At 52.1% G+C, this 25,440-nt stretch overlaps 1 protein-coding gene across 11 annotated transcripts in view; it reads right to left on the reverse strand.

Moving 5' to 3' along the window:
* The window catches only part of ZC3H4 (zinc finger CCCH-type containing 4), a 43,791-nt gene extending 18,959 nt beyond the window's left edge, over positions 1 to 24,832 (reverse strand). For 2 of the 11 annotated variants that reach the window (XM_045987539.1, XM_045987528.1), the window contains exons 1-7: positions 22,653 to 22,770; positions 7,083 to 7,302; positions 6,444 to 6,554; positions 3,098 to 3,320; positions 1,181 to 1,332; positions 432 to 528; positions 185 to 324 (exon numbers count right to left, since the gene is read on the reverse strand). In XM_045987539.1, coding sequence (XP_045843495.1) covers positions 185 to 324; positions 432 to 528; positions 1,181 to 1,332; positions 3,098 to 3,320; positions 6,444 to 6,554; positions 7,083 to 7,302; positions 22,653 to 22,666 — 957 coding nt within the window. In that variant the 5' untranslated portion in view covers positions 22,667 to 22,770. Of the gene's footprint in view, positions 1 to 184; positions 325 to 431; positions 529 to 1,180; positions 1,333 to 3,097; positions 3,321 to 6,443; positions 6,555 to 7,082; positions 7,303 to 19,866; positions 19,963 to 21,166; positions 21,280 to 21,427; positions 21,490 to 22,099; positions 22,620 to 22,652; positions 22,850 to 22,911; positions 23,078 to 23,200; positions 23,535 to 24,092 lie in introns of those variants that run through there. The other 9 variants (XM_045987531.1, XM_045987532.1, XM_045987530.1 and 6 more) reach the window with 9 other exon arrangements.
* Positions 24,833 to 25,440: the final 608 nt, after the last annotated feature.

Below are 25,440 nucleotides of genomic sequence, written 5' to 3' on the forward strand. Positions count from 1 at the left end.
TCCCCAGCAGCGCGGCCCCCTGCCCCCCGTGAGACGGGTAGTAGTCATCAGCCCGCGGGGAACAGCTGATGGAAGCAGGACAGGATCGGCCTCAGAGGTCGACTAATCAGAGGAAAAAAAAAAAAAAAAATCCAAGAAGGGGCTTTGGCTAAACATACTAGATCCAAATGAAGGGTCAACTCACGCCCATGTCCTCGTCATAGAAATCGTCGTCATCGTTCATTCCGCCCTTGTTCATTCCTCCTCGGCTGCCACCTCGACCACGACCCCGGCCCATCCCTTTCCCTCGACCTCGGGAACCCCGGCCACGGCCTCGACTTAAGCCTGCAGAGGACAGAGATGGCATTCACCGGCTGCTTCTCTCCAGGACCCAAATCCAGCAGCCGCCGGAAGGTGCCCCTCAGGTCAGCGCCACCTGGGCCCCTGCCCACCTCGTCCTCGGCCATCCTTGGACCGGCGGTACTGGTTCAGCTCCTTGGAGTACTCGTCATAGTCCTCCTCTCCCATCGGCTCCTCACTTTCTGCATACTGGATTCCCAGAAGGAGAGAAGGCAAATGTCGTGCGGGGACCAATTAGCCCTGTCCCTAACTGTACTCTCTGCCCCCACACGCCTTTTGGTTCATGCAGGTCAACAGGAGACTCAGATGGGCAGGTGAGTGACCCGGGGCCGCCCGCCTCTGCCCCCGCTTCACAGGCCACAGCCACAGTGGGGGTGGGGGGTTCTAATGCTCTCCCGGGCGGTCTTCGCTCCTAAGGACTCCCAGTTTCCGGGGCAAACCCGCCAGGGGGCCTCCTACACAAGGGACAGCTGTGTGGCTCTAACAAAGGGCAGGCTCACTGGGGACTGGCACGGAAAGGCCTCAGGCGGGGACAGATGATGAAAGTGGAAACTGTACCCGTGTGTATGTGGGGGGCGTGCATAAGCAAGCACCCGACTGCAAAGGCCTAAAACTTTTCTAGAAGACACTCGGGAAACTTGTTTCTGGGAATGGGAGATGTTTTCACAGCTTTGGTACCTTCTCAATTTGGAACCGTATGATTTCCTTTATCCAAAATAAGAAACAAATGTCGAAACACACAGCCCTAGCGTGAAACACTCTCCTTCCGCCACAGTCACAGTCTTACAGGCTCTTCCCGCCAGCCCTCCCACCTTCCCCCAGGGGCTGGAGGACAGCTTACTTCCATCTCCTCTTCATAGAAATCTTCTTCGTCCTCCGGATGGTCTCCCACGGAGCCTCTGCCCCTTCCGCGGCTGCCTCTGCCCATGCCTCGGCCTCGAGACCCTCCGCGGCTGCCTCGACCCCGGTAGCCCCTGCCACGGCCTCGGCTGCCTGCAGGGTGATTCAGTCGGTGAGCGCCCCGAGTGGGAGCAGATGCCACCAGCGAGAGAGAAGTCAGCCCATTTTCTGCCCCAGGTCAGTCATTTCCTCCCCAAGTCTTCCCAGCAGCTCGAGGCAGCTGGTCCCATCACCCCCCTGACTTCCCCATGTGCCCTCAGTGGGGGGCCTCGGGCCTCAGCATCCTGGGTGCGCGCCTGCCACACTGTCACAGGGGCACCTGTCCACTGACAGCTACACTCACTGTCCAGTATTGTGGCCCCAGCCACACGTGGCTACGGAGCCCCTGAAACATAACCAGACTAAGACAGGCTGTAAGGGGGGACCACACATTGGATCTACAGCACTTTGTTGAAAAAGAAAAAGAGAGGGCCGCCTGGGTGGCTCAGTGGGTTAAAGCCTCTGCCTTCGGCTCAGGTCATGACCCCAGGGTTCTGGGATCGAGCCCCACATCGGGCTCTCTGCTCAGCGGGGAGCCTGCTTCCTCCTCTCTCTCTGCCTGCCTCTCTGCTCACTTGTGATCTCTGTCTGTCAAATAGATAAATAAAATCTTTAAAAAAAAAGAAGAAGAAGAAAAAGAGAGGGCGCCTGGGTGGCTCAGTCGGTTAAGCGTCTGCCTTCAGCTCAGGTCATGATCCCAGGGTCCTGGGATCGAGCCCTGTATCAGGCTCCCTGTTCAGCAGGAAGACTGCTTCTCCCTCAGCTTCTTGCTCCCTCTGCTTATGTGCCCGCTCTCTCTCTTTTCTCTGTCAAATAAATAAAATCTTTAAAAAAAGGGGAAGAAAAAAAGAGGCAGCTCTTTCTGCTCACAGGTCCTGGCCCTGTACTTTAATAAAACTCCCTCTTTGCAATAACAACAACAATAAAAAAGACAACAAAGAGTGAGAGAATATGAAATACCACATTGGTTTGGATGTGTTAAAATAGGACTTTGAACGTATTAGACAAAATATACTATTAAAATTAATCTGTTTCCTTTTACTTTTTAAAATTTTCCCCCCTTTTTACATGTTTAACTTAACTACTAGAAAATTCTAAATTATGTGGAGGCTTGCATTAAGTTTTCTATTGGACAACACTGGTCTAGAATCTCCCCAAAGAACAGGGCTTGCCCAGAGAGGTATCCAGGAAAGACTGCCCAAGAGAGATTAAACGAACAGCCACTCAACCGTGAGCGGGGCCTTAGGCAGGGCTAAAAACCGCTGAGCTAGAAGATCCTGCGAGCCCTCCTCCCTCGTGGGTTGCAAAACCTTGTGGGCAGGAGATGGTTCTAAGAGGCCCTCCCCTACCATCCTCCTAACTGCCACAGGTTCAAGGTTCAGAGGTGTGGCAGTCCCACCTTGTGGTGTGATAGGAACTGGGAAGCTGGGGGAGGAGGCTGGGGCAGCCAGCTGTCAGTTATCCTGGCCCAGATCTGACAAAAGCTGTCCCTGGGCTCCCTCTCCTCCCAGCTGACCAGGAAGCAGGATGAAGAAAACAGCCTTGGGCCACACGGGCTTCTTCCCACCGCCCACCAGCCTGGCTCCACCCCAAGCTCCAGCCCAGCACTGGAGCGTGTTCCCCAGGTGGCTGGCTCTAACGCCCCCAGCCCTGCGTGTGCGGCTCCTGCTGGACTCCGAGTCCTCTCAGCACTGAATGACACCTGTCTCTCCTCCCACACTCCAGGCCTGGCCGAGCGGGTCCAACCTGCTCCACATTGCATCGCCCCTGTGCCCGACCCCATCTGCTCCCATGCCCCGCGATGGCAACAGGACCTCACCTCGGCCCCGGCTGCTGCCCTCCTTGGAGCGCCGGTATTGGTTCAGTTCTTTGGTGAAGTCATCATAGTCCTCCTTGCCCAGGTCCTCCTCCTCATCGCCCTCGTACTCCCCGTACTGCTCGTTCTCGTAGTCCTCGTACAGGCCGTAGCCTTTGCTGTCCAGCTTGGAGTAGGCCTTCTTGGGCAGGGACGTGCTGTGCGACGGGGGGTACTGCTGGTGGGACTGATGGGGAGAGGGGGTGAGCCGGCCCCGGGGGCCTGAGTCCAAACTGCCAAGGTCCCCGCTGTCCCCTAAACTGATCCATCTGTCTGGGTGTTTCTGCCACGGGCGAGACCCGGCCCCCAGCCACTTGGGGGGTACTATGTTCCACCTGAGTGAGAGCTGGGTATTGGACCCACATGTTTCTGTGCTTCGGAAAAGGCCACGGCTTGTAAGAAAATAGAGACGCATAGACCCCACGATTAAGAACTGGCGACGGAAGAGAAGGGGTATTTTCTAGGGATATAGAGCTATCTCATCATTTGGGGAAGAGGCCTGGTAGGCAACAGGGGTGCCTTTTTTTTCTTTTTAAGGAATCTCTACACCGAATATGGGGCTCGAACTTAATCCTGAGATTGAGTTCCATGCTCCGGGGTGCCTGGGTGGCTTAGTCAGTTAAGTGTCTGCCTTTTGCGCAGGTCGTGATCTCAGGGTCCCGGGATCCAGCCCCGCACCCCGCTCCCTGCTCAGCAGGGAACCTGTTTCTCCTTCTCCCTCTGCCCCCTCCCTGCTCATGCTTGGGCTCGCTCTCTCTGATAAATAAAATCTTAAAAAAAAAAAAAGTTGCAAGCTCCACCAACTGAGGCAGACAGGCCCTCCAAGAGGGGTTTTCTTGGTGGGGGCGCTTGGGTGGCTCAGGGGGTTAAAGCCTCTGCCTTCCGCTCAGGTCATGGTCCTGGGATCCAGCCCCCGCATCCTGCTCTCTGCTCTGCAGGGAGCCTGCTTCCTCCTTTCTCTCTGTCTGCCTCTCTGCCTACCTGTGATCTCTGTCAAATAAATAAATAAAATCTTTAAAAAAAATTTTTTTTCCTTGGGTCCTTAGAATTCAAGTAATGACCTACTTGGCACCCAAACCAAAAAGCCATTCTGAATGATGCTTTCCAAAGTGTGCTAGTGCCAAGAGATATGGATGAAGTTAGATACACAAACACACACACAGACACACACACAGACACATATACACAAAGGGAGCCACCAAGATCGCCTTCAGTAGGTAAATGGATAAAACCAGCGGTGGTCCATCCAGACAATGGAGGATTATTCAGCAGTTAAAAGAAACAAGCCCATGAGCCATGGGGCTATGAAAAGACCTGGGCAAACCACAAACCCATACTGGTAAGAGAAACCGGTCTGAAGAAATTAAATGCTGTGACAAGTCCGGCTATCTGACATTCTGGAAAAAGCAAAACCAGAGAGACAGAAAAGGTTGCTGGTTGCTTAGAGGCTTGGAGAGGAGAGGGGAGGTAAAGCACAGGGGATTTTTAGAGAACTGAAACTCTTATATGACGATCTATGACAAGTGCATAATGTCAAGCCTTTGTCAAAAATCGAAGAACTGCAAAACACAGAGAGGAAACCTTAATGTAAGCCACAGGCTCTGATTCCTAACAACACGTGGAGACTGTCTCAGCAATTACAACAAAGGTACCACACTAAGAGAGCAGAAACCAGCAGGGGTGGGTAGGGCACTATCCGCTCAGGGTTCTAAAAACCTGAAACTGCTCTTCAGGTACGTGGCTGGCTCAGGCGGTTAAGTACCAGACCCTTGCTTTCGGCTCAGGTCATGGTCTCAGGGTTGTGGGATCAGGACCCCACTGGGCTCCACAGGGAGTATGCATGAGGGACTCTCTCCCTCTTCCTACCACTCACTCTCTCTCAATTTAAGTCGGAAAAAAATAAACAAAACTGCTCTAAAAAAAAAGACGACTAGGGGCGCCTGGGTGGCTCAGTGGATTAAGCCGCTGCCTTCGGCTCAGGTCATGATCTCAGGGTCCTGGGATCGAGCCCCGCATCGGGCTCTATGCTCCGCAGGGAGCCTGCTTCCTCCTCTCTCTCTGCCTGCCTCTCTGCCTACTTGTGATCTCTCTCTCTCTGTCAAATAAATAAATAAAATCTTTAAAAAAAAAAAAAAAGACGATTAATTTCTAAAACTCCACACTCATTACGAAAAAAATGAGAAAACACAAAACATAGATATGCAGACACTGGTGACTACGTTAGCAAATCTTAAAACGCCTCAGCCCCGGGGCGCCTAGCCAGCCCAGTCAGCAGCACACGACACTTTTGATCTCGGGGTTATGAGATCAAGCCCCACGTTGGATATAGAGGGGACTTAAAATCTTAAAAAAAAAAAAAAAAGGGCACCTGGGTGGCTCAGTGGGTTAAAGCCTCTGCCTTCAGCTCAGGTCATGATCCCAGAGTCCTGGGATCAAGTCCTGCATCGGGCTCTCTGCTTAGCAGGGAGCCGGCTTCCTCCTCTCTCTGCCTGCCTCTCTGTCTACTTGTGATCTCTGTTTGTCAAATAAACAAATAAAATCTTTAAAAAAAAAAAAAAAGCCTCAGCCCCTAGTTATCAATCGAAGCTGTGCTGTGCCCTGCATTCCTTGTCTCTGTCAGGTTTAACGTGAGTCCCTGTTAGTAAATGTACGTCAACGGCAGCACTGTACAGTAATCACCCGTTAGGATGGACGATGAGATACTTAGGGTAAGTTTTAGAGCTACCAGCTTTAAAAGCATTTTTCATGAAAACCTGAAAATCTATATTGATTTCTCTTCTCAGAGATTTTGCTGGGGGTGGGGGCAAACAGCACACAAAACAAATACTTCAACCGCGCGTCTAAGCTCAGGGTTACGACAGCATAAACGTCTGACTTCTGCCTCCGCAGCATTTGAGATCATTTACTCCTGTAAAACCATTCCATTCTCTAGCTGATTTTCCAGGAAAGGTCATTTTTGAACAGGGGCAAACAGCCGTACCAGGGATAAACCAGCAGGCTTCTTGGGACGGGGACATCCTCAGTCCTGCCCGGACCATGGGAGGAAGTATCTTAAGAGTGTGGCCAATGGAAATCGGCCACTGCCTGGGCTCGAACCCCTGTTCCTGTGCTACAGGGCTGTGACCTGCTGGTTTCCTAGCTCTGTTTCCTCACCTGTACGACAGGGATAAAAACAGGATCTCATCTTGCAGGCTTAAAATCCATATAAAGTGCTGTGCAAGAGTGCTCAGCACACAGCAGGTGCTCGGCAAACATGGGCCTGGCCCCCCACTCCCAGCTCCACGGGGGCCCCCGAGCAGCAGTTACTCACCGGTGCGTACGGGGGGCTGTACTCTCTGTACTTGCGGTGCCCCTTCTCGCTAGGACTGAAATCCGAGTCATCTGAGAAGTCCGAGAAGTCATCGCTAGAAGAAGCGTGGCGCTGCGGTGACAAGGGAAGTGAGCTCAGTGACTGCGCGGGCTGGCCCGCTGGCAGAGTCAGCCCGGGGACAAACCCTGCTGGAATGTGCCGAAGGGCTCTGCGCTCTAGAGAAACACCTCACCTGGGGGCATTGAGTGGCAGTAGAGCGTGAGCTACCAACTCTTTAAGGGGAAAAAAAAGCTCTTTATCCAATTTGGGGAAGGAATAAATGGCACCATTAAGAGTGCCCTCTGGGGGCGCCTGGGTGGCTCAGCGGGTTAAAGCCTCTGCCTTCGGCTCAGGGCATGATCCCAGGGTCCTGGGATCGAGCCCCGCATCGGGCTCTCTGCTTGGCTGGGAGCCTGCTTCCTCCTCTCTCTCTCTCTGCCTGCCTCTCTGCCTACTTGCCTACTTGTAATCTCTATCTGTCAAATAAATCTAAAAAAAAAAAAGAGTGCCCTCTGGCCAATGAGACCAGCGGGGCCCCGGGGGCTCTCGGCCAGGCCCGGTGCCATGTAGCCTGGCCCTGGCGCGCCCTCCCGGACCTACTTTGTGCTTGGATTTCCTCCTCTTCTTCGACCTCCTCTTCTCCTTCTCCCGCTCTTTCTTCCGCTTCCGCTTCAGTCTCCTATGAGACTTCTCCTCATCTGAGTCGCTATGGTGCTTCTCCCCCTTTTCCTTCCGGCTCCTCTCGGGCCCTCCGGAGGTGTCCTGGGTCTCCTCTGCCCCATCGTCTTCCAATTCACCTTCTTCCAACTCACCATCTTCCCTATAAACCAATCCCAAAGCCAGTATGAACCCAGGGTGTGAGAGGAGATGTCCGCAGGCCCCAGGCTGCCAGCTGCTGACAGGCACACGGAGCCCGGCTGCTGTGAGCAAGCCCTTCCTCGGGAGGACATAAGGGCCACTGCCTCTCGTCCCAGCCCGCACCCTCCCCCCCAAAAAAGGGCTGCACCCGCTTTTATGTCACCTGGCTGGGAGGGGAGCGACACCATCGGAATTTAAAGGTACTGACACTGATACCAGGACAACTCTAAGCCACGATTTCTCAAAGTGCTCCAAAGGACTAGGGTTCTAAGAAGAAAGGTGACAAGGTTCTGTGGTCAAATGAGGTGAGGAAAGTCCCATCATGGGGCTTCACAGTGCTTAATGCTCTAACAGAAGTTCCCAGATGTCTTACCATCAAGAAACCTGTAAAACCCTGTGTTCGAGCATTTCCAAAGCTTACTCTCCACAGAGGCTACTTATCTCAGGGGACATGGACCAGCCACGGTCCCCAAGTGCAGGGGTGCACAGTGGCCTGAGGTCACTGGCGAGCCCTGGGAGCTGAGGCTGGTGGCTGTGGACAGTGGAGACAGGGCCGTGGCTCTGAACTGGGGCGGCCCCCACACTCCCGGGCCCTACCCACAGTCAGGCCTGCACAGCGCCGGAGGATGTGAAATGTGTTTTACCAAAGCCCCATAAAGAAGTGCAAGTGATCAGCTCTGGTTTCAAGGTCTGAGCCACACCCTTAGCTGCACAGCTCTGCGCTGTGGCGTGGGGGGCAACCAAGCAGCTGGAGAAGGGGAAGGAGTAAGGGAAGGGTCCCAGACCCCTCCTGAGGTCCTCTCCTAACAGCTGTGAGAGTACCCACAGAAGGGGTCCCTCCACCCCACCGCTCTGAACCCAGGGATCCCTTCTGGCTCCCCTTCCTACCGATTTCCCAACTTTGTCACACCCCGCCCCCGTGACCCCCATCCCTACCCTAGTACTTGAAAAAATAAAAGCACTCTCCAGACACTGCCAACAGGACATTCTAAATGTCTATCTGCGGGGCGGGGTGGAGGTGAGGGGATGCATGGGGTTAAGGAGAAAAGCAACTGGAAAAAGAACCCAGTTTTTAGCCAAACCCACGGACACATTCTCGTACACAAGTACAGGAGTTGGTTGAAAGAAAAATAAATTACGTTTTCAAATCTTTTAAAATCTCCCAGAGCTCCTCCTGCATGACCAGGAAAGAATATGTGTGAGAATATGAAAGTTTCTTCCTTCTCTATTAATTAAGACCACAAATGAAGATGGAGAGAACAGAAACAATGGCGTAACGAACCCGGGACCCAAACGGCTACCCACAACGGAACAAATCCAGGCAGCAAAGACCTCACTGCTCAGATGAGACCGGGGCCAGTGTTGAGAACAAGCCCACCAGGCGAGCGGGTGCCCAGCGCCCCTGCAGGTCCTACCAGGCTGTGTGTAGAAACACCACACTAGTAACTCTCCCAGAGCCTCTCGTGCCATCCCCTTTGTCCAGATGTCAAGGACGCGGGCAAGAGTGAGGCTCTCTTTACTCTCATTCCCAATTCAACAGGGTCGGGTCGGCTTAAAACCCAAGTGGTCCCAAACCCACAGATACCCCAGCAGAGGTTAAGGGCAGCTCTCACAGACACAATGCAGGACTCAAAATTTGCTCTGATGTTTCAAAGGAAAACAAGACAGGAAGGTGACCAATGGAAGCATCCTGTGGCTTCCTTGCAAACCGCCAAGTTGGGAGGCGGGGGAGTCAGCCCCACAGGAAGATGTGGAGCAAAGCTGGGAGGAGCCAGCATTCCTGACAAGTGAGGCACCTTTGGGCAGGGGCTTGGGTGCAGCCCACGGAACAGGGTGTGGGACGGAGCTGTCTGAGCTGGAGTGGCCTTGCCCTTAGTCAAAGTACGACCGACTGGGGAAACTGGTTTCTGTGAGCCAGCCAACCAGAGGGAGTGGCTGTTAAGGGGCAGCCTGGCATACTCCCCGCTGCCTGGAGGTGTGGACACCCGGGGGAGGGGGGGTGTTATTACTGGAGCAAACATGATGCGTGTTCCTGCTGGGAACACCATGGGCAGGCCCGGTGGCCACACCCCAGGGGAAAACACAGGGAGATGCCGCCAGAGCACACAGACAGACTTTACGGAGCTGAGGAAGGCCCAGAGACAAACCAGAAACATAGGCAGACCTTCCATGAAGAAAAGCTAAAAACAGCATCACTCTTGACAACAGTCTGGACAGGAAAAAGGGCAGAGGGACACAGTGAAAATTACCCAGAAGCCCAGAGCAAGCAGGGGTCGAGGGAACACGGGAAGACAAGAACGGCCCCCAGAAGCCCTGGTTCCAGAAAACAAGGTTCCAATAGCAAGACCCCTTCAACCCTGTTTCCAGACAGGAGGATTTCAAAGGGAGATGAGGTGAAGGGACTTGTCAGAAGCAGACAGCCCAGACACTACCTCACTCCTGCCCACTCGGGGGGAGGACACCAGGACGGGGCAGAGAAAGGTCCTGCCCAAGGTCAGCGGGGACCACCGCCTCTGTCCTCCTGCCACACCCCGGCTTGCTGGAGAGCACAGGCCAGTCTCCGTCTAACACCTGGGGAAAGAGCACAAAGACCATCCAAGCAACTCCACAGCCTTGACGGTGGCCAAGAATGATCCCAGGAGGTGGCCTTTTCATTCCAAAGCACTTCCCAAAGCAGGGAAGGACAGCACTCAAATCCACCCTATGAAGACCCTGGGCCAAGGAGCGAGTCTCTTCATTCCAACACCTCCGGGACACCTGGGCTCAGCGACAATCTAGCACACAACTGTTTATAAAATGGGGGTGAATACACAGAACTTTGTTTCCTGGGAAACAAAGACCTGGGAGAAACTGAGAAATACACAGTATAAAAACCAACAGCTGGTGACTTACGAAGGGAAATGGGAGACTGGAGGGGACAGAGACAGGGACACTCCAGTGACCAGTGTGCATTCTCGGCACCATCCGGCCATGCTGTGCTCTCAAGCTTCTCAGAGCCCCGGGCTGACCTCTGGTCACCCGCAGGGTAACCCCTCTGCTACCGCGGGAAACTCGCAACTTGCCGCTCAATGTCCTGCATGAAACGGGATCTGTTTCAGGAGGAGAAAGAGGACAAAAAAAGACAAGACGACCAAACCCTCTGGGACCAGGGCAGAAATCCTGGGGGGGGGGGCACCGACACGCCCCGCACAAAAGCAGTCTCCACAAACAGCAGCCTGGCTTCAGTGGTGCCACTTCCCAGACTGCCAGAAAACCCATGTCAGAGTGGGATTAAACACCGAGGGAGCGCGCCTAATAGACTGTGACATAATCCCTCAAGAAAAGTGGGGGAAGCCCCGTCACGCTAATCATTTCAATCTAGACCTGCCAAGCCCTCTTGAGACCAGCACACAGGAGAAAGCCTGCGGCGTCAGTGGGAGCCGGGACGACCTTATTCCCAGAGCCTGGACTGGCAATTTCCCAGCATGGCTGCCCTGGGGTTGGCCTGCCAGGGCCATTAGGGACGGGAAGCCAACCAAGCCGGGGGACTGCCTTGGAACCGGCACCCAGGAGGGAATGGGCAGAGGCCAACGACTTGCCGAGGGTCAGAGCTGTCTCGTGCCTCCTGGACCAAAGCTTCCAGGGCATTTAAATTTCCATTCACAGAGCTGGTGACAGCCAGCTCCTCCTCTTGGGTCAAAGACCAGATCTGGACGCCCATTCTAAGGACTGCCCATTTGGCCACTCCACGGGGCATGTTAGAGTGCTGAATTCATCATAAACCATGGGCTTGGCCAAAACAGAACTGGGTAAAGAAACCTCAGGATTCAACGCAGGCGGGCCCTAGCCACCAGCCTACAGATTCGGGCATGGGGCTCCGTCCTGCCGGCCGAGTGACAACCAGCTCTGCTGGTTCCCTAGCAGCGCTCTTGGCACAATTAACTTAGCCTTGGTTTTCCCATCTGTGGAATCGGATAACTGTGGTACCTAGAAGGATTTTTCGGGTTAAATGAAACAACATGAATAAAGCCCTTGACGTGAGAAAGGTACCAACTACCAGATGAAAAGCAGTTACTGGTTTCAAGAACCAGCTACCACGAGCGTGCCTCTGCATGGATAACCCTGAAGTGGCCCGATGCTCACTGGAAAGCGTCTTCTCTGTGGAGAAGCTACAGCCAGGGCCCCTTGGGGGCCACCGCTAACTGCTGGCCAGCTAGTCCCCACTTCACTTGGCCCCACCACGCATGCGCAGTCGTCTCCCGACAAATCCCGCTGCTGAAACTGACAAACCAACATCTCCCCTTCCTCAGCTCTGATCTGGCTGGTAAGAGAAAGTAACCAAGTGGTTGACCCGGAAGGAAAGACACAAAGAGCTGAGCCCCAGGAAGAATGGCCAAAGGCCCCCTAAAAAAAAAGGGCGCCTGGGTGGCTCAGTGGGCTAAGCCTCTGCCTTCAGCTCAGGTCATGGTCTCGGGGTTCTGGGATCGAGTCCCGCATCGGGCTCTCTGCTCAGTGGGGAGCCTGTTTCCCTCTCTCTCTCTGCCTGCCTCTCTGCCTGCTTGTGATCACTCTCCCTCTCTCTCTGTCAAATAAATAAATAATTAAAATATTAAAAAAACAAAAAAAACGAAGCTGCCCAACATGGAAATTCTCTAGACAAGAGATCTGGATGGAAGCTGCAAGGTGGCCAGGTTTGTGGCTCAATCTGGTTTACGAAATAAAAGGGGGGAGGGGAGTGCGCCAAAAAAAATAAATAAATAAAGGTGGAAACTCATGGGAACAGTGGCTGTTACCTGAAGATCATGAGAGCCCTTGACAAGAGGCGGCTAGGTTAATGTGAAGGTCAGGGTTATGATCATTAACTGCCCAAGCGCTCAACAAATTGCCTGGGTAGGCTCTGAATGACCTATTAACTAGGAACAAAATTATAAAATTACAAGGAGGCTCTGCCTCTTCAAATGTCTAACGACAGGCCTAAACGCAGATGTCCCCAAAGTCCCCAAATCGATGTGTGGGGCAGTTGTTTACTAGGAAGGAGTGAAGGCACAGAGCCTTTCCCTCCACTCACAAGGAGGTGGGACAGCCCCGGGGGTGGGGAGGAACCTCACTGAGGGATTTTCAGAGGCAGGAAATTCTTGAAATAAGCCTCTGGGTCTTGCACATGTTTTTCAGTGTCCTTACTACCTAGGTTCATCAACCAGAAATCAAGAGCAAATGGGCTCTTTGTCTCGTTTCCCTCAATGTTCTCAGGCGGGGTCGCAGGAGACTGTGACATCACACCACTTTCATGGTAACATGCCCACGTCACAGACACCACCCGACCCGAGCAGACAAGCACAAACCAAGCAGGGGAGAAGAAAAGCCCGACGACCACCAGCACCCCGAGCCCCCCACTTCAACAACGTGAGGAGAAGGGCCTGCCGGGGGTTGAGATTCAGCCAGGAACACACGTACCACCAAAACGGAGAAATGTGAACCAGGTCTGGGTATTTCAGATATTGAGTAATTACTGTTAATCTTGTTAGAGAGGATCACAGTTTTATGGTTCTATTTTAAAAAAGATCTTTAAGCGAGAACTATGCGCTGAAGAGTCTACAGGTAGAATGAGGTGAAATCTGGGATCTCCTTTAAAACACCCAAGGCAGATGAAGGATGTAGGGAGACGAAGCAGAATTGGCAAAATGTACCTAACTGTTGAAACTGGGTGGGTGATGGCCCTTCTCCTCTCATGAAAATGCCAGAAAACTCCCATAGTAAATTAAAAAAAAAAGGAAAGAAAGAAAGAAAAACGATGGCCTACGTGGGGACAACCTCAGCAGGGTGAGGAGAGACTGTCAAGGAAGGCAGAGAGCTGGAGTCTGGGGTCGGGGAAAAGGGGGTGGGGGGAGGCTTCTTCATTCCTCATCAAGTCCTTACCTCTTGCCCTGATTTCCGCAATGACAAAACCTGCCTGGATACGTGAGGGTCTTAGACACCAAAAGCAGCAGGAAGTATTCATTACGAACATTCTGTATTAGCAACCTCCAAGCCAGGCCCCATACTACCGAGCTCCCTTCTACCTGTCTCATACCAACGCTCAGTAACAAACCTACATGGGACATGGGTCCTCAGCATCCCATTTTACAGAGAGGCTGGAAGAGAAGAAATCTGCCTATAGGGTCAAGACAGGAAGAAATGAAACTGGACCAAGTCCTGGGCTCTCCGACTCCAGGCCCAACTCCAAACCTCTACCTTTGAGATAATTAGAAATTATCTGAAAGACAATAATTAATTCAACAGGCCAACCGGCAAAACTCCTGCCCTGAAATTCGTAACTAGGCTGGCAAAATAAGACAGATGCACAGAAAATGGATTAAATCAAACAGTATCCCAAGAAAGGCCAAAATGAAGTATTAAGACACTGGGCAAGGTCCTTAACACTTTTGTGTCCGGGGGTTTCAACTGCAAAGTGAGGGGCACCTGGGTGGCTCAGTCAATTGGGCAGCTGCCCTCTGCCTGGGTCACGACCCTGCGACTGAGCCCCGGATCAGGCTCCTTGCGCAGCAGGGAGTCTGCTTCTCCCTCCTTATAAATAAAGACAATCTTAAAAAAAAAAAAAATCAACTGCGAAGTAAAGGCAAAGACAGAACCTCTGAAATAGATGAATCCTCAGGGGAAGAATTCCCTGAGACCATGTGACTCAAGTGCTTAGCACTACTCTGGCCCAGAATAAGTCTTTAGGAGGAAAAACTATTAGGAGGAAAACCTCTATTTTCCCTCTATTAGGAGGAAAAACTGTTATGTGAAGACACGAGGCAAATACAGTCCTTCCAACATCAAATAAAAGGAACTGGGACATTCGGAACTCTGACCAAAGCCTTTGGATAGTTCAGGGAATAAGAAGGACACAGAAAGGTCCAAGGAATCCTAGCCAAAACCTAAGTAAAGGGGCTTCTCTCCAGAAGGACAGAAAGCAAGGGGAATCCCAGAGAAGGAAATTCCCGAATCGTCCAACACCAGAAGGAATGCTTCATCCCAAAGGGTGCGGCGTCCGTACTGGGGTTGGTCCAAGCACACAAACCCTCTTGGAGCATTTCTGCAGAGCTTCAAACTCATCGAGAAAAAACCTGGCCTGCCGGAGGAGTCTCACCAAATCAAGGGGCATTTCCTTTGCCTGAGCAGCTCCACTCCACTCCCACTCTTAACACGGCTCCTGTTCCTGATAAAGATCTCTCTCTGATCCAAGTTCCTCCTGTCAGATAAATCTCTGAAACTGGCTTCTCGGCAACAGTTTCCTTTTTTCTTTTTTTAAGGTTTCATTTATTTATTTGACAGAGAGAGACACAGTGAGAGAGGGAACACAAGCAGGGGGAGTGGGAGAAGGAGAAGCAGGCTTCCCACTGAGCAGGAAGCCTAACATGGGGCTCAATCCCGGGACCCGAGGATCATGACCTGAGCCGAAGGCAGATGCTTAATGACCGAGCCACCCAGGCGCCCCACAACAGTTTCCTAACCACCTTTTCACGCCAGCCACACTTTAGACTGCTTACAGCTGGAAAGATGCTGGTTCTCATCCAAAAAGTCCTGATTTTATTTTATTTTTTTAAAAGGAGGTCTGATTTCTATTATTCCAGAAAGGAAAATCAAATTACTGAACTTGGGAACCAAGACTCTTCCTTGTCTGTAATTATTTCCACTCAACATACGCTCGACTAAGACAAAGGATTCGTATTTTCAACTCAAAAGATGGGGGGCCTCGGATGACTAAGACTCCGTGTTCACACACCGCTCAAGAGCTGAAGGAGAACAGCAATTACCCATACGCAACGCTTTGTGAACTTCCAGGCAACTGTGGGCTCCCGGAGGGCACGGCAGAGGCTGGCAGTCACCTGACTTTCCAAGGGCATAGCAGAGGGCCAGGCTCAGACTGGCTGGGTCCCTGTGATGTACACGACACAAACACAGCAGCAACCTCAGCCCTGCACACCCTCGTGGCCAGCTGCATCAACACGGACACTGGGCCCGTTCCCAGGCAGTAACCTGGATTACCGTAAAACTCTTAAGGAGGTGATGGAGGGCTTGTCTTTAATGGAAAACTCATTCACTGAGTGTTTCTCAAGGGCCCCAAGAGGCCAGAGGGGGACAAGAGCCCACACGTGAAAGTGGCCAGCAGTCGGCACCCCCCAGGGAGGGGGCCCACTTCCCTTGCCAAGAAGCTAGGGTCCCTGGGGCTGCTCTGGTGTGCCCCGCAATGGCAGGGAGGGCCTGGAATCCCAAGGAAACCTAAACCCTCGTGTCTGCTAGGAAAACGAGGAAAGCAATAACCCAAGCCACCTGCAAAGGACATTGAGCCAAGTGTCACTCATGTCTGCCCCGGCTCCCCGGGGTTGGACCCTAAAAGGGATTTGTCAGCTGTGATCGGCTTCCACACTAGCTTCAAGAAGTTTCCAGCTACTTCTAATAAATGAAAATCCCTTAATTTTACGATTCGAAAGGCCAGGCTCGGGGCCTCTACGGGCAGTGGAAGCAGTGGAATACAGGGCAGACGGAGCTATACCAGGTCACGGACCGACAGTACAACCCTCTCTCTGAGGCCTTTTTTTTTTTTTTTTTTTTAAATAATAACTTAAAGTAAGCTCTACACCCAAGGTGGGGCTCAAACTGACCACCTCGAGACCAAGAGATGCATGCTCTGACTGGGCCAGTGAGTCAGGACCAACTTTAAAGGGAGTACCTGTATTCCCTGCCATGCTTTCCCACCACCTTCCCCACCACAACAGAAATCACGGCAGCTGCTGGGTAGCAACTGCTGGGTAGGTAGTCGGCGCATCACAGCAGAGGGTGGGAGCAACCTTCTCTTTAAAGGGCGGAAGAGTACATACTGTAGGCTTTGAGGGCCACAAAGTCTCTGTCCCAACAACTCAATGCTGCTGTTCAACACAAAAGCAGCCACAGACCATATAAATCAATGGACGTGGCTGTGTTCCAATAAAACTTTACTCCGAATTAAAAAAAAAAAAAAAAAAAAAGCCAGGTGGGCAGGCTTTGATGGGAAGGCCACAGACTCTCCACCCCTGTCCTATCAGAAGTGACTTTTAAACTTTGACCTTGACCCACATCTCCTCCTTTACATTCCTCTCAAACAAGTCTTCGGAACATTTCAGGGTTTAAAACTCCACCGTACTCTGCTTTTTTCTATCCTCTCATTTGTCTTTCAAATGCAGGAGACAAATCAATAAATGGGACTTTGTATCCTACTAATGGCTGCACCCCAAAGTTTGAAAACGTCAGCTCCAGGACAGCATTTGGGTAGACAGCTTGGGTCTGGGTACAGGTTGCCCAGGGTTCTAACTCCGTCTCTACACCCCCTAGCTCTGTGACCTTGGACAAGTAACTTCATTTCTGTTTTCATTTCTCCTCTTCAGCGTAGGGCTGGGGTGAGCTATCACACCGGAAACACTCTGAAGGCCCTGGCAGGTCATCTCTGCCCTTCTTATGACAAGAAACCCTGTCACATCTTTGGGAAGACTAAGTCAGTGACTCACGAGTACCACGTCCACATGTCCACCGCTCCCCATCACCTCTCTTCCAGAAGGGGACCGATCCCAGCTTAGAGGAAACAAATGGAACCCATGCCCTTCTAGGCTTTATGCTTCCGGAGTTCATGGCTTCCGGAACCACTCAACAGGGACGACAGGGACGAGGGAATCCGGTGCTCAGCGAACTGTGACCCAGCCACTCAACCTCACCCTGCAGCTCATTTTTAAGGCCACTTTCTTCTCAGGTGGGTACTGAGGGCTGCCACAGGGGCAGCAAACCTCTGACCCTGATGGTGGCCAGAAGTTGCAGGCATCAGACATGGGAAGGAAATCCGAGGCCTGCTACAGGCAGTAACAACCTTTGCCCAAATCTAAATAAAGTCCGCAGGAGAGAAGAGCACGCTGCACACTCTGAAAACTTTTCTGCTCCAAGAAAAGCACGGGACAAGCCTGACTGCTGAATGAACAAAACCTTGACTGACTCAGCCCAATTACAGAGGGGCAGGGGAATCCTGGAGCTGGGACAGGCCTTGCTGGCTTCTGGAGATTCTAAGGAGCGACGGTCAAGGACTAAGATTAAGGGGATGTGACCAGTGAGCAGTGGGTTAGGTGCTACAGTCCTGCCCGCTCAGCTCTCAAGAGGCCTACCACGGTCGGAGCACGACTCCGGATCCTAACTGCCAAAGACGAACACCGGAAGGTCGTCAGCATAAAGCTCAAGATACCAGGCTGTTCCGGCATCTGTAATAAGGGCGTTGAGAAAGCAAGACATGCCTTAAGATGGTTTCCACGGAGTTTCCACCCTGATCTGCTCCCTGCAATGAAATAAACTGGCCAGAAACCTGAGCTGGAAGATAAACCGACTTCCCTCAAAAACACAGATGTTATGCTTGCTTCTGTTTACACACCAGACTATAAATTCTTAGGTTTTTTTTTTTTTTTCCTTTAGTAGGTACAGCAAAAAGCTAAAGAAACCAAGATTCACTGAATGCCAGGCATTGTGCGGGCGTCCCGCGTATGCCCACTTGACCGCAATGACCCTGAGAAACGGCCGTTATCCCTGGTGCCCACTGCAGGGAGAGCCAGGCCTGAACACAACCTTATCTGTCTCCAAAGGCCACACTGTTCCTTCCTATCCTGTTGCCACCTCCCGCGTTCAGATGTCACCACTTGCCTTACAAATAGGAGCTGAGTCACCAATTCACACAAATACGAATGCACAAAATAAATAAAATACACACGGAGGGGAAAAAAAAAAGTACGAGACAGATTCTCTATTCTGAGCAATTTCGCCAAGAGACACAAACTATGCTCCCAGCAAATGTCCTGTATTAGAATAAAAAATTATTCCAACAGCAGGATGCGACTGGGTTTGCATGAACTGAGGGGCCCATGTCTTCGTTTTGTCATCAACTGATGGAGGCAGAAATGTAAAAACTGCCCGCGTAGGCTTCTATCATTGCTAAGAAACCCTGTGCCCTTTTTCCAGGACCGCCATCTTCGGCAACCATCAGAGCTTGCGCCGCAGAGATGTGGCTGATAAATTTGGAAAGCCCAATCCGGGAAAATCTCACTCCCTGCGGACAGTCCCGGTTTTACTTTGGACTTAACCAAATGAACTTTAGAGGCCCACCCAAACAGGCAGCTTTTTCACTCCAGTTGGTTTTAATCATGAAACCAGCCTCAAATCATTGATTCTGACAAGACTCCCATCACCAATGAGCAGACAGCTCCCACAGAGGCTTGAATCAACTTCCTAAATGCCAATTACCAGGAACCCCAGAAACCAGCCTTTCGTCTCCCACTGTGGCAGGAGCTTTGTTGCCAAGGTACAGGCAAGCACCTTGCTCACTTAGAAACGCAGCCACTCACTCACTGTTTGCTCTGAATGACTGTGTCACTCAACTTCCTACCCCCCCCCCCGTCAGAACCCTCTGTTCTGGTACTAGACAATTTTGTCCACGGGGACCAAAAAGCAGGTTCTCTGGAATATAGTTTGATCTAGAGCTATCCACAGAGGTTGGGAAATAATTAGTGATTTTCACCATACAAGTATTTGCCGTAACTGGATCTGGCTTCTAGAAGATGGTTCTAGGGACATAAAAGCCACAAAAACCTAGCAGAGGGGAACAGCAAATAAGGCCACCCTGAGACATCCATCTCTCCCCTACTGGGGGAGAGAAAGGAGAAGTGGAGGCATTATTTAAGGATAAACTACTAAGTCAGCCCAACACGGAACTGTCTACATTCAACTGGATGGACACGAACTCAGAGTCAACCATTCAGCTCCAAGGGGCCAGGTAGGCCAATGGCTGGGAAAGCCTTCATTTCCACAGGTGCAGAACAGATCCCCCTTGGGACCAACCTTCCTGGCCAAGCAAAAGCCACAGGATTGTCCTTCTAGAAGAGCTCACTATACTTAAAAATCTTGGCTTGTCAAGAATCAAAAACTTAACCTTCTGAGCAAATCGAAACCCAATCTGGAAGATAGAGGACAGTCTGTGAATCAGGAAGCCCTGTTGGGGGGAATTCTCATTCTCTTTTGAAGAACGAATTTGAGGAGAGTAAAAAATGAAGGGGTTTTAGGACCAGAATATCCGTATTTTCATGGTCACAATTGGTTGTATTTATACAGGGATATTTTAATTTGCTTTCCCATTAAGCCTCTCCCCAGAGAATATAACAATTTTAAAGATTTCAAGTGTCTAAGAGGTGCTGTTAAATCAGGGATTCTGAGTGACACCCTTTTTTTTTCCCTTTCTTTGCAACATCCATTAATTTGAATTTTAACTAGTATACTGGTACATCAGTTTAGGGGGAAAAAAAAGGCAGTACTGTGACATTTCAAAAACAAAGACTATCGAAGTACAGTTTGACATAATTACTGGGGCTTCTTGGTTTTCATGGGAGGAGAGTCCTTTGAGAACGAAAAAAACAATAAACCTTTGTGTTGATATGCCTGAGTACTCTCTAAATGTTTGGGGAAATACTTTTAAGTTCAATGAATGACTGCTAAAATTTTCACTTACAAAAGAAGTAAAGTTAAACAAGCATCCTCCGACAACTTAGTCGCCCTCGAAACTTGGAAGGTTCCTCTGTTAGCATCCAGTTTCTGCACTTGGCTCCTGGAGGAGGAATTTCACCGAGGGAAAACTTCAGATAAATGCAGTCTGTTTTCGGCTGACCCTGTGCACTTGATCGTGTGTTCAGTTTGTGCTTCAGACATTTTTTTTTGCAGGATACTGTACTGTGTGGATGCTTCTTCCTCCCACGGCTGGTTTTACATACCTAAGATCACCACTTCATAGCAGTTAGGTTGTGAGGATATGGAGAGAAAGAATAAAACCAGTGGCCCCACTGAATTGCAGTTTACGGTTCCTCATCCCAACGTTAGTGAACTTTTTTTTTCCTCCTAAGAATGGGGGGGGGAAGGAAACAGGATCTTTCGGAGGGGAAAACTGGGCTGTGTGTTAACAAAAAGTTTTCACTACCAAAGTACATCAGGGACCCAAAGTGGGCAAGACGGAAAATGGAACTTCAACGTGTTTTGTCTTTTAACGGAAGAACTTATGCTTGTAAAACACATCAGAAGTAGTGTTTGGTTCTGCAAGTCATTTCTGTTGCTGTTTTTATCTTGTATGTGTTGTGGGGGGGCAGGGGGCTGGAGGAAGTGTTCTCTCCACCATGACTGGGCGTGTTTGCATCAACTTTTCACGGTCAGGCATGTGCTTTCGAACAAAGGAACAGTGGAGACAGGGAGAGGAGATTGGGGCTTGACACGCGTTACAGATTTGGTGCTTAAACAGTACTTACAAATGACTTGCTTAATTTAAACGTCCATCACCATAAGAGACATTGGAGTAAAAGAAGTAAATTGGATCTACTTGAACCACAATCTTTTGGGGGGGGAGGGGAGGGAGAACCTTAACTCGAATGCAAATTATCATAAACCAAATTCAGTTAACCTCGTCTCCTACAAATGGACCTCAAGTTTCCACTTTCTTCAAAGATGAAGGCTGGAGACAAAGCAATGGACTGAAATGGAGAGAGGGATACCAAGGGCTTGAAAACATGGGCCTTTTACGTAAGTTTTTGTCACGTTACAGTAACGCTTTTTTTTTCCTTTGAGAAAACTGTGTACGACAAATTAAAAAAACTAAAGATCAAAAGGATGTGCAAGTCTTAAAGGGTTCAACTGGGTTTAGAATCCTGATTTGAACACATAAATTCACTCAAGCATCACTTTGGTCTAAAGGCAGGAGGAAGGCAGGCAGGAAAGGGACAAAAAGAGGGAGATAATTGAATTACTCAATAAAAGAGGCTACTTACCATCCCAACCCATTGTAAGACATACACTTCTGACATAAGAGAACTCCTTAGAGGTCGAATAAAGCGTGTAAGCACCTTTGAGTAATGCACCTGCCCCCAAGAGAGGGCCCGGAAGCCCAACGTGGGCTTAGCGCACAGACCTTTGCTAATCTGTTTATTTCCTTGAACTGGAAGCAGGCTGCGATGGGCTGCGATTCCCAGGACGATACATTTAATTAGAACAAAACAGAAAACAAAAAAAAATTTTTTGTAAAAGCTCACCAAACTGCTGCACTTGTGTCTCTGAATGTGGGTGGCATTTCTTTTAAAAGGCAAAGTATGGTCTGTGAAGGAGAAAGGGAAAAGGGGAGGTGGAAGTGGGGAGAAGGGGCCGTGGCACCTGGCAAGGAAGCCCTAGCTGAGACCCCTACCTAGGGGAAGGTCCTGAAAGCGACTCCCCAGCCCGGGCTGCTGTGGGGCAGCCATCTGTCCAGCGCTCTCTCTTCCCCTCCCCACCCCCACTCCTCCTCAGACTGCCTTTCCTGCCGGTGGAAAACCTTCCATTTCCAAATCCACTCTCTAGACACCTCTTCCCCTGCCCCACCAGGAAAGGGAGGGCAAACCCTGCACCCCAACCCCCTGGAGCAAGGGAGACCGAGGCCCCAATCTTGCCCTGAAATGCGCCGGGCTGGCGCCTTTATCACCCTCCAGAAAAAGGCGTGGGGCAAACCCATTTCGCACTTTAAATAAAGGGGAAGGGGGGGCGCTCCCTTTCACCCCCTGCCAAAGCACAAAAAAACCCTCGTTTTCTCTCCCGGAAGGGATGGCGCCCCATTTTAGCCCGAAAGAGGAGGGCACCCCATGAGAAAGAAGAGACCAACTTCCTCTCCCCTCCAAGGCAGGGAAACCAAACCTCCATCCCCCCACCAACCCCGCCAAAAATGCAGCACCTACCTACGAAAAACGAGAGGACCTCTGCCTTTATGAAAAACACGGGCAAGGGGCTTCTCCCCAAACGGGGCAGGGGCTTCCATCAAAGGGGCTAGAAAGCCGTCCCCCCTCACCAATTTTGCCCTTCTAGGGTATGGCTAGGAAACACCTCCCGCCAAAAAGTGCGAGTGCCCCCACCCAAAGCACCCCCCCAAAAGAATGGGGAGAAAACTGAACGAACCCCCACTTTCTGCCTAAGAAAACTAGGGTACCTCTCCAAGTAGGGCAGGGCACACCTCCCGCAAGAGAAAGGATACTGCCAGGGAAATGGGAGACCCCAACTCCAAACCCCTAAGAGCGGGGCTACAGCTCGAGAGCCCCCCCCCCCCCGCCAAAAGGGTCCGGGAGCCCCTCCCCCATCCCCTTCCCCGAAGCCAGGCGACGGGCAGGCGGGCCCATGGCTGCCAGCTCCGGGCGCTGGGGCAGCCAGGACCCCCGTGAGCCTTCGCAGCCCCCCCCAGCGCCCCCTCCCCAGGGCGGGCGGGCGGGCGCGGGGGTCCGGGGGGCGCCTCCTCACCTTCCCCTCAGCATGGCGCCCAAAAAAGACAGAGCGAGAGCGAGGGAGAGCGGGCGAGCGCCGCGAGGGGGGGGAAACGCATGAGGCCAGGAGAGAAAGCAAGCGAGAAAGAGCGAGCGAGCGAGAGACACCCACCGACCCCGCCCTTCCTCCTCCTCCTCCTCCTCCGCGGCCCGGCCCAACATGGCGGCCGCCCCCCTTCCTCCTCCTCCTCTTCCTCCCCCCGGGGACGCTGCCCCGGCCGGGCCGGGGGCCTGACCTGTCGTCAGGGAGCGGGAGGCGGTGGTGGAGGAGGTGCGGGGTGGCCGGGCAGGCGTCGGGGGAACACGGAGGAGGCGAAGGCGTTGATGGCGGCGGCGGCGATGGCGGCTGCGGCGACTCTGATGGTGGCGGCGGGGGGGTCCCGGGCGCGGCCTCCATAGTTCCTTTGGGGGGGAGGGGATGTTAATGCACGAAAAAGGACTGCTTGGGCGTGGCGGGAGGGGCACACTTCAGCTCTGAGGGCTCCTGATAGGAATGGGTATATATTTTTTCGGTTTCGGAATCACCTCTGCGCCGACCTCCGCGTAGGCCGCGCGGCCTAGGCCTCGGCGGGCAGCTCGCCGCCTTTCTCCGCAGCCCGCCCCTGGGGTCACTCGCTCACGGGCGCGGGGCCCTCATCGGGGCGAGAGCCCCCACACACACCTCCCCCTCGGGCCCGGAGGTGGGGGACCCGGGGGACACGGACACTGGTGGGTGGTTGGGTGTAATTAGCGCGGGCCGCGCGCGATGGAGCAAGCGAGGGGGGAGGGGAGAAGAGGAGAGCGAGCGAGGGGGGTTAAAAAAAAGGATTTTAGGGAGAGAGGAAACGGGCCGCGGAGACGGGCCGACTGTCTGTCTGTCTGCCCGCCCTTGGTCCCCCAGCTGCTCGGCCCCGCCGCAGTCAGAAATTCACACAAAATGGCGGCTCGGCCCAGAGGAGCCGAAAGGCTGAGGCGGGAGGAAGGGCGAGGTGGGAGGGGGAACTGGGAGGCGGAGGCGGAGGCCGCGTCACATAGAGGAGAGGGGCACAGGCCCTCTCCCGAAGGCCGGCGGAAAGAGCCGAAATGGCGATGGGGGTGTGGCTAAAGGATGTATGGAAAGTCGCGGGGGCCGGAGATAGCCGAAGTGGACGAGGACCGGGTTTGGGCGGGGGAGAAAAACCAGGAACTGAGACGATCCGGAAGGAGCCGAAGGCGGCGTCCGAGGTGGGTGGCAGAAGGCGGAACTAGCCGAAAGAGGGATTTAGACGGAAAAGGCCGAAGGGCGGGGCTCGGGAGGCGATTCGGAGTAAAAGAGTGGGAAATTCGCCCCAGAGCAAGCGAACCGAAAATTGCCAGCTTGAGGGAAGGCGGGAAGAGCCGAAAGTTTTAGGTGGGAGAGTGGGAGGAAAAGGATTCGGGTTACGAAGAGAAAAATAACCGAAAGCTGGAGGCCGGGTGCCGTGAGTTGTAGGTTTCCGGAGTAGGGGAGGATGGAGCCCGGCAGGCCCGGAGCTGACGTCATTAGAGACCTCGGTCGGTGACGTCACTCCGGGGCGGTGCGAAAGGGGCGGACCTTGGTACTGCCTCCAGGAAGTTTCAGAACTTGGAGCGTGGTACCGGGAGGGCTCGTAATAAATGCTCCACGAGAGAGCTATTGACCGGGTTCAACCAGTGTGCAGACGTAAAGCCCTTTGACCCTCACAGCTATGCAGAAAGGAACTGATACTCCCATTCAGTGGATGCAGACTGAATCCTAGTGTTTAAATAATTGTCTCAAAATCATAGTATTAGACATAAAGAGAATCTCAGGAATTTTAATCAGTGCCGGCATTCTATTGCCTCCTCCAAAAATTCGTTCAGTCCTATTTACATCCAAGGATCTTTGTTTAGTGCTTTTATGAGCTTCTTGTACAGTGCCAAGCTCCGCGATGGGAACAGTCTATCTCCCTGGAGCTGAAAAACCCATAACGACCCGGGGTGGCCAGGGAGGGGAGGAGGGACTGGTGATTAGAAGGGAGACTATTATTTGGAGACGAGGTGGCACCCTGGGCAGGGTTATTCAAGTTGAGATAGGAAGGAGAAGAGAAAGTTCCAGACAGCGGAAATAGCTTATTTCAGACCTGGCCAAGTGAAGGAGCATTTAGGGTCCAGGAAAAGGAAAAATAAATAATTAAAAAATGCCTCGGGGGGCGCCTGGGTGGCTCAGTGGATTAAGCCGCTGCCTTTGGCTCGGGTCATGATCTCAGGGTCCTGGGATCGAGCCCCGCATCGGGCTCTCTGCTCCGCGGGGAGCCTGCTTCCTCCTCTCTCTCTGCCTGCGTCTCTGCCTACTTGTGATCTCTCTCTGTCAAATAAATAAATAAAATCTTTAAAAAAAAAAAAAATGCCTCGGGGCGCCTGGGTGGCTCAGTGGGTTAAAGCCTCTGCCTTCGGGCCAGGTCATGATCCCAGGGTCCTGGGATGGAGCCCCAAATCCGGTTCTCTGCTTAAGCAGGGAGCCTACTTCCCCCACTTCTCTATCTGCCTCTCTGCCTACTTGTGATCTGTCAAATAAATAAATAAACTCTAAAAAAAAAAAAAAGTCTCAAGCGGTGTAAAAGATAAACCTGGAGGTAAAGGCACCAAGTCACTTCCTGGTATATTAACCCTGCCAAAAAGAAGAAAAAAGTCCCAACGTCGTCTGGAACTTGAGCTTTTTGTAAGAGCTCTTTCAGTGAGGTCATTCGCTTTTCTTTTCTTTTTTTTTAAAGATTTTATTTATTTATTTGACAGAGATCACAAGTAGG

This window comes from Meles meles, chromosome 19 (genome assembly GCF_922984935.1).
Source record: "Meles meles chromosome 19, mMelMel3.1 paternal haplotype, whole genome shotgun sequence".
Lineage (NCBI taxonomy): Eukaryota > Metazoa > Chordata > Mammalia > Carnivora > Mustelidae > Meles > Meles meles.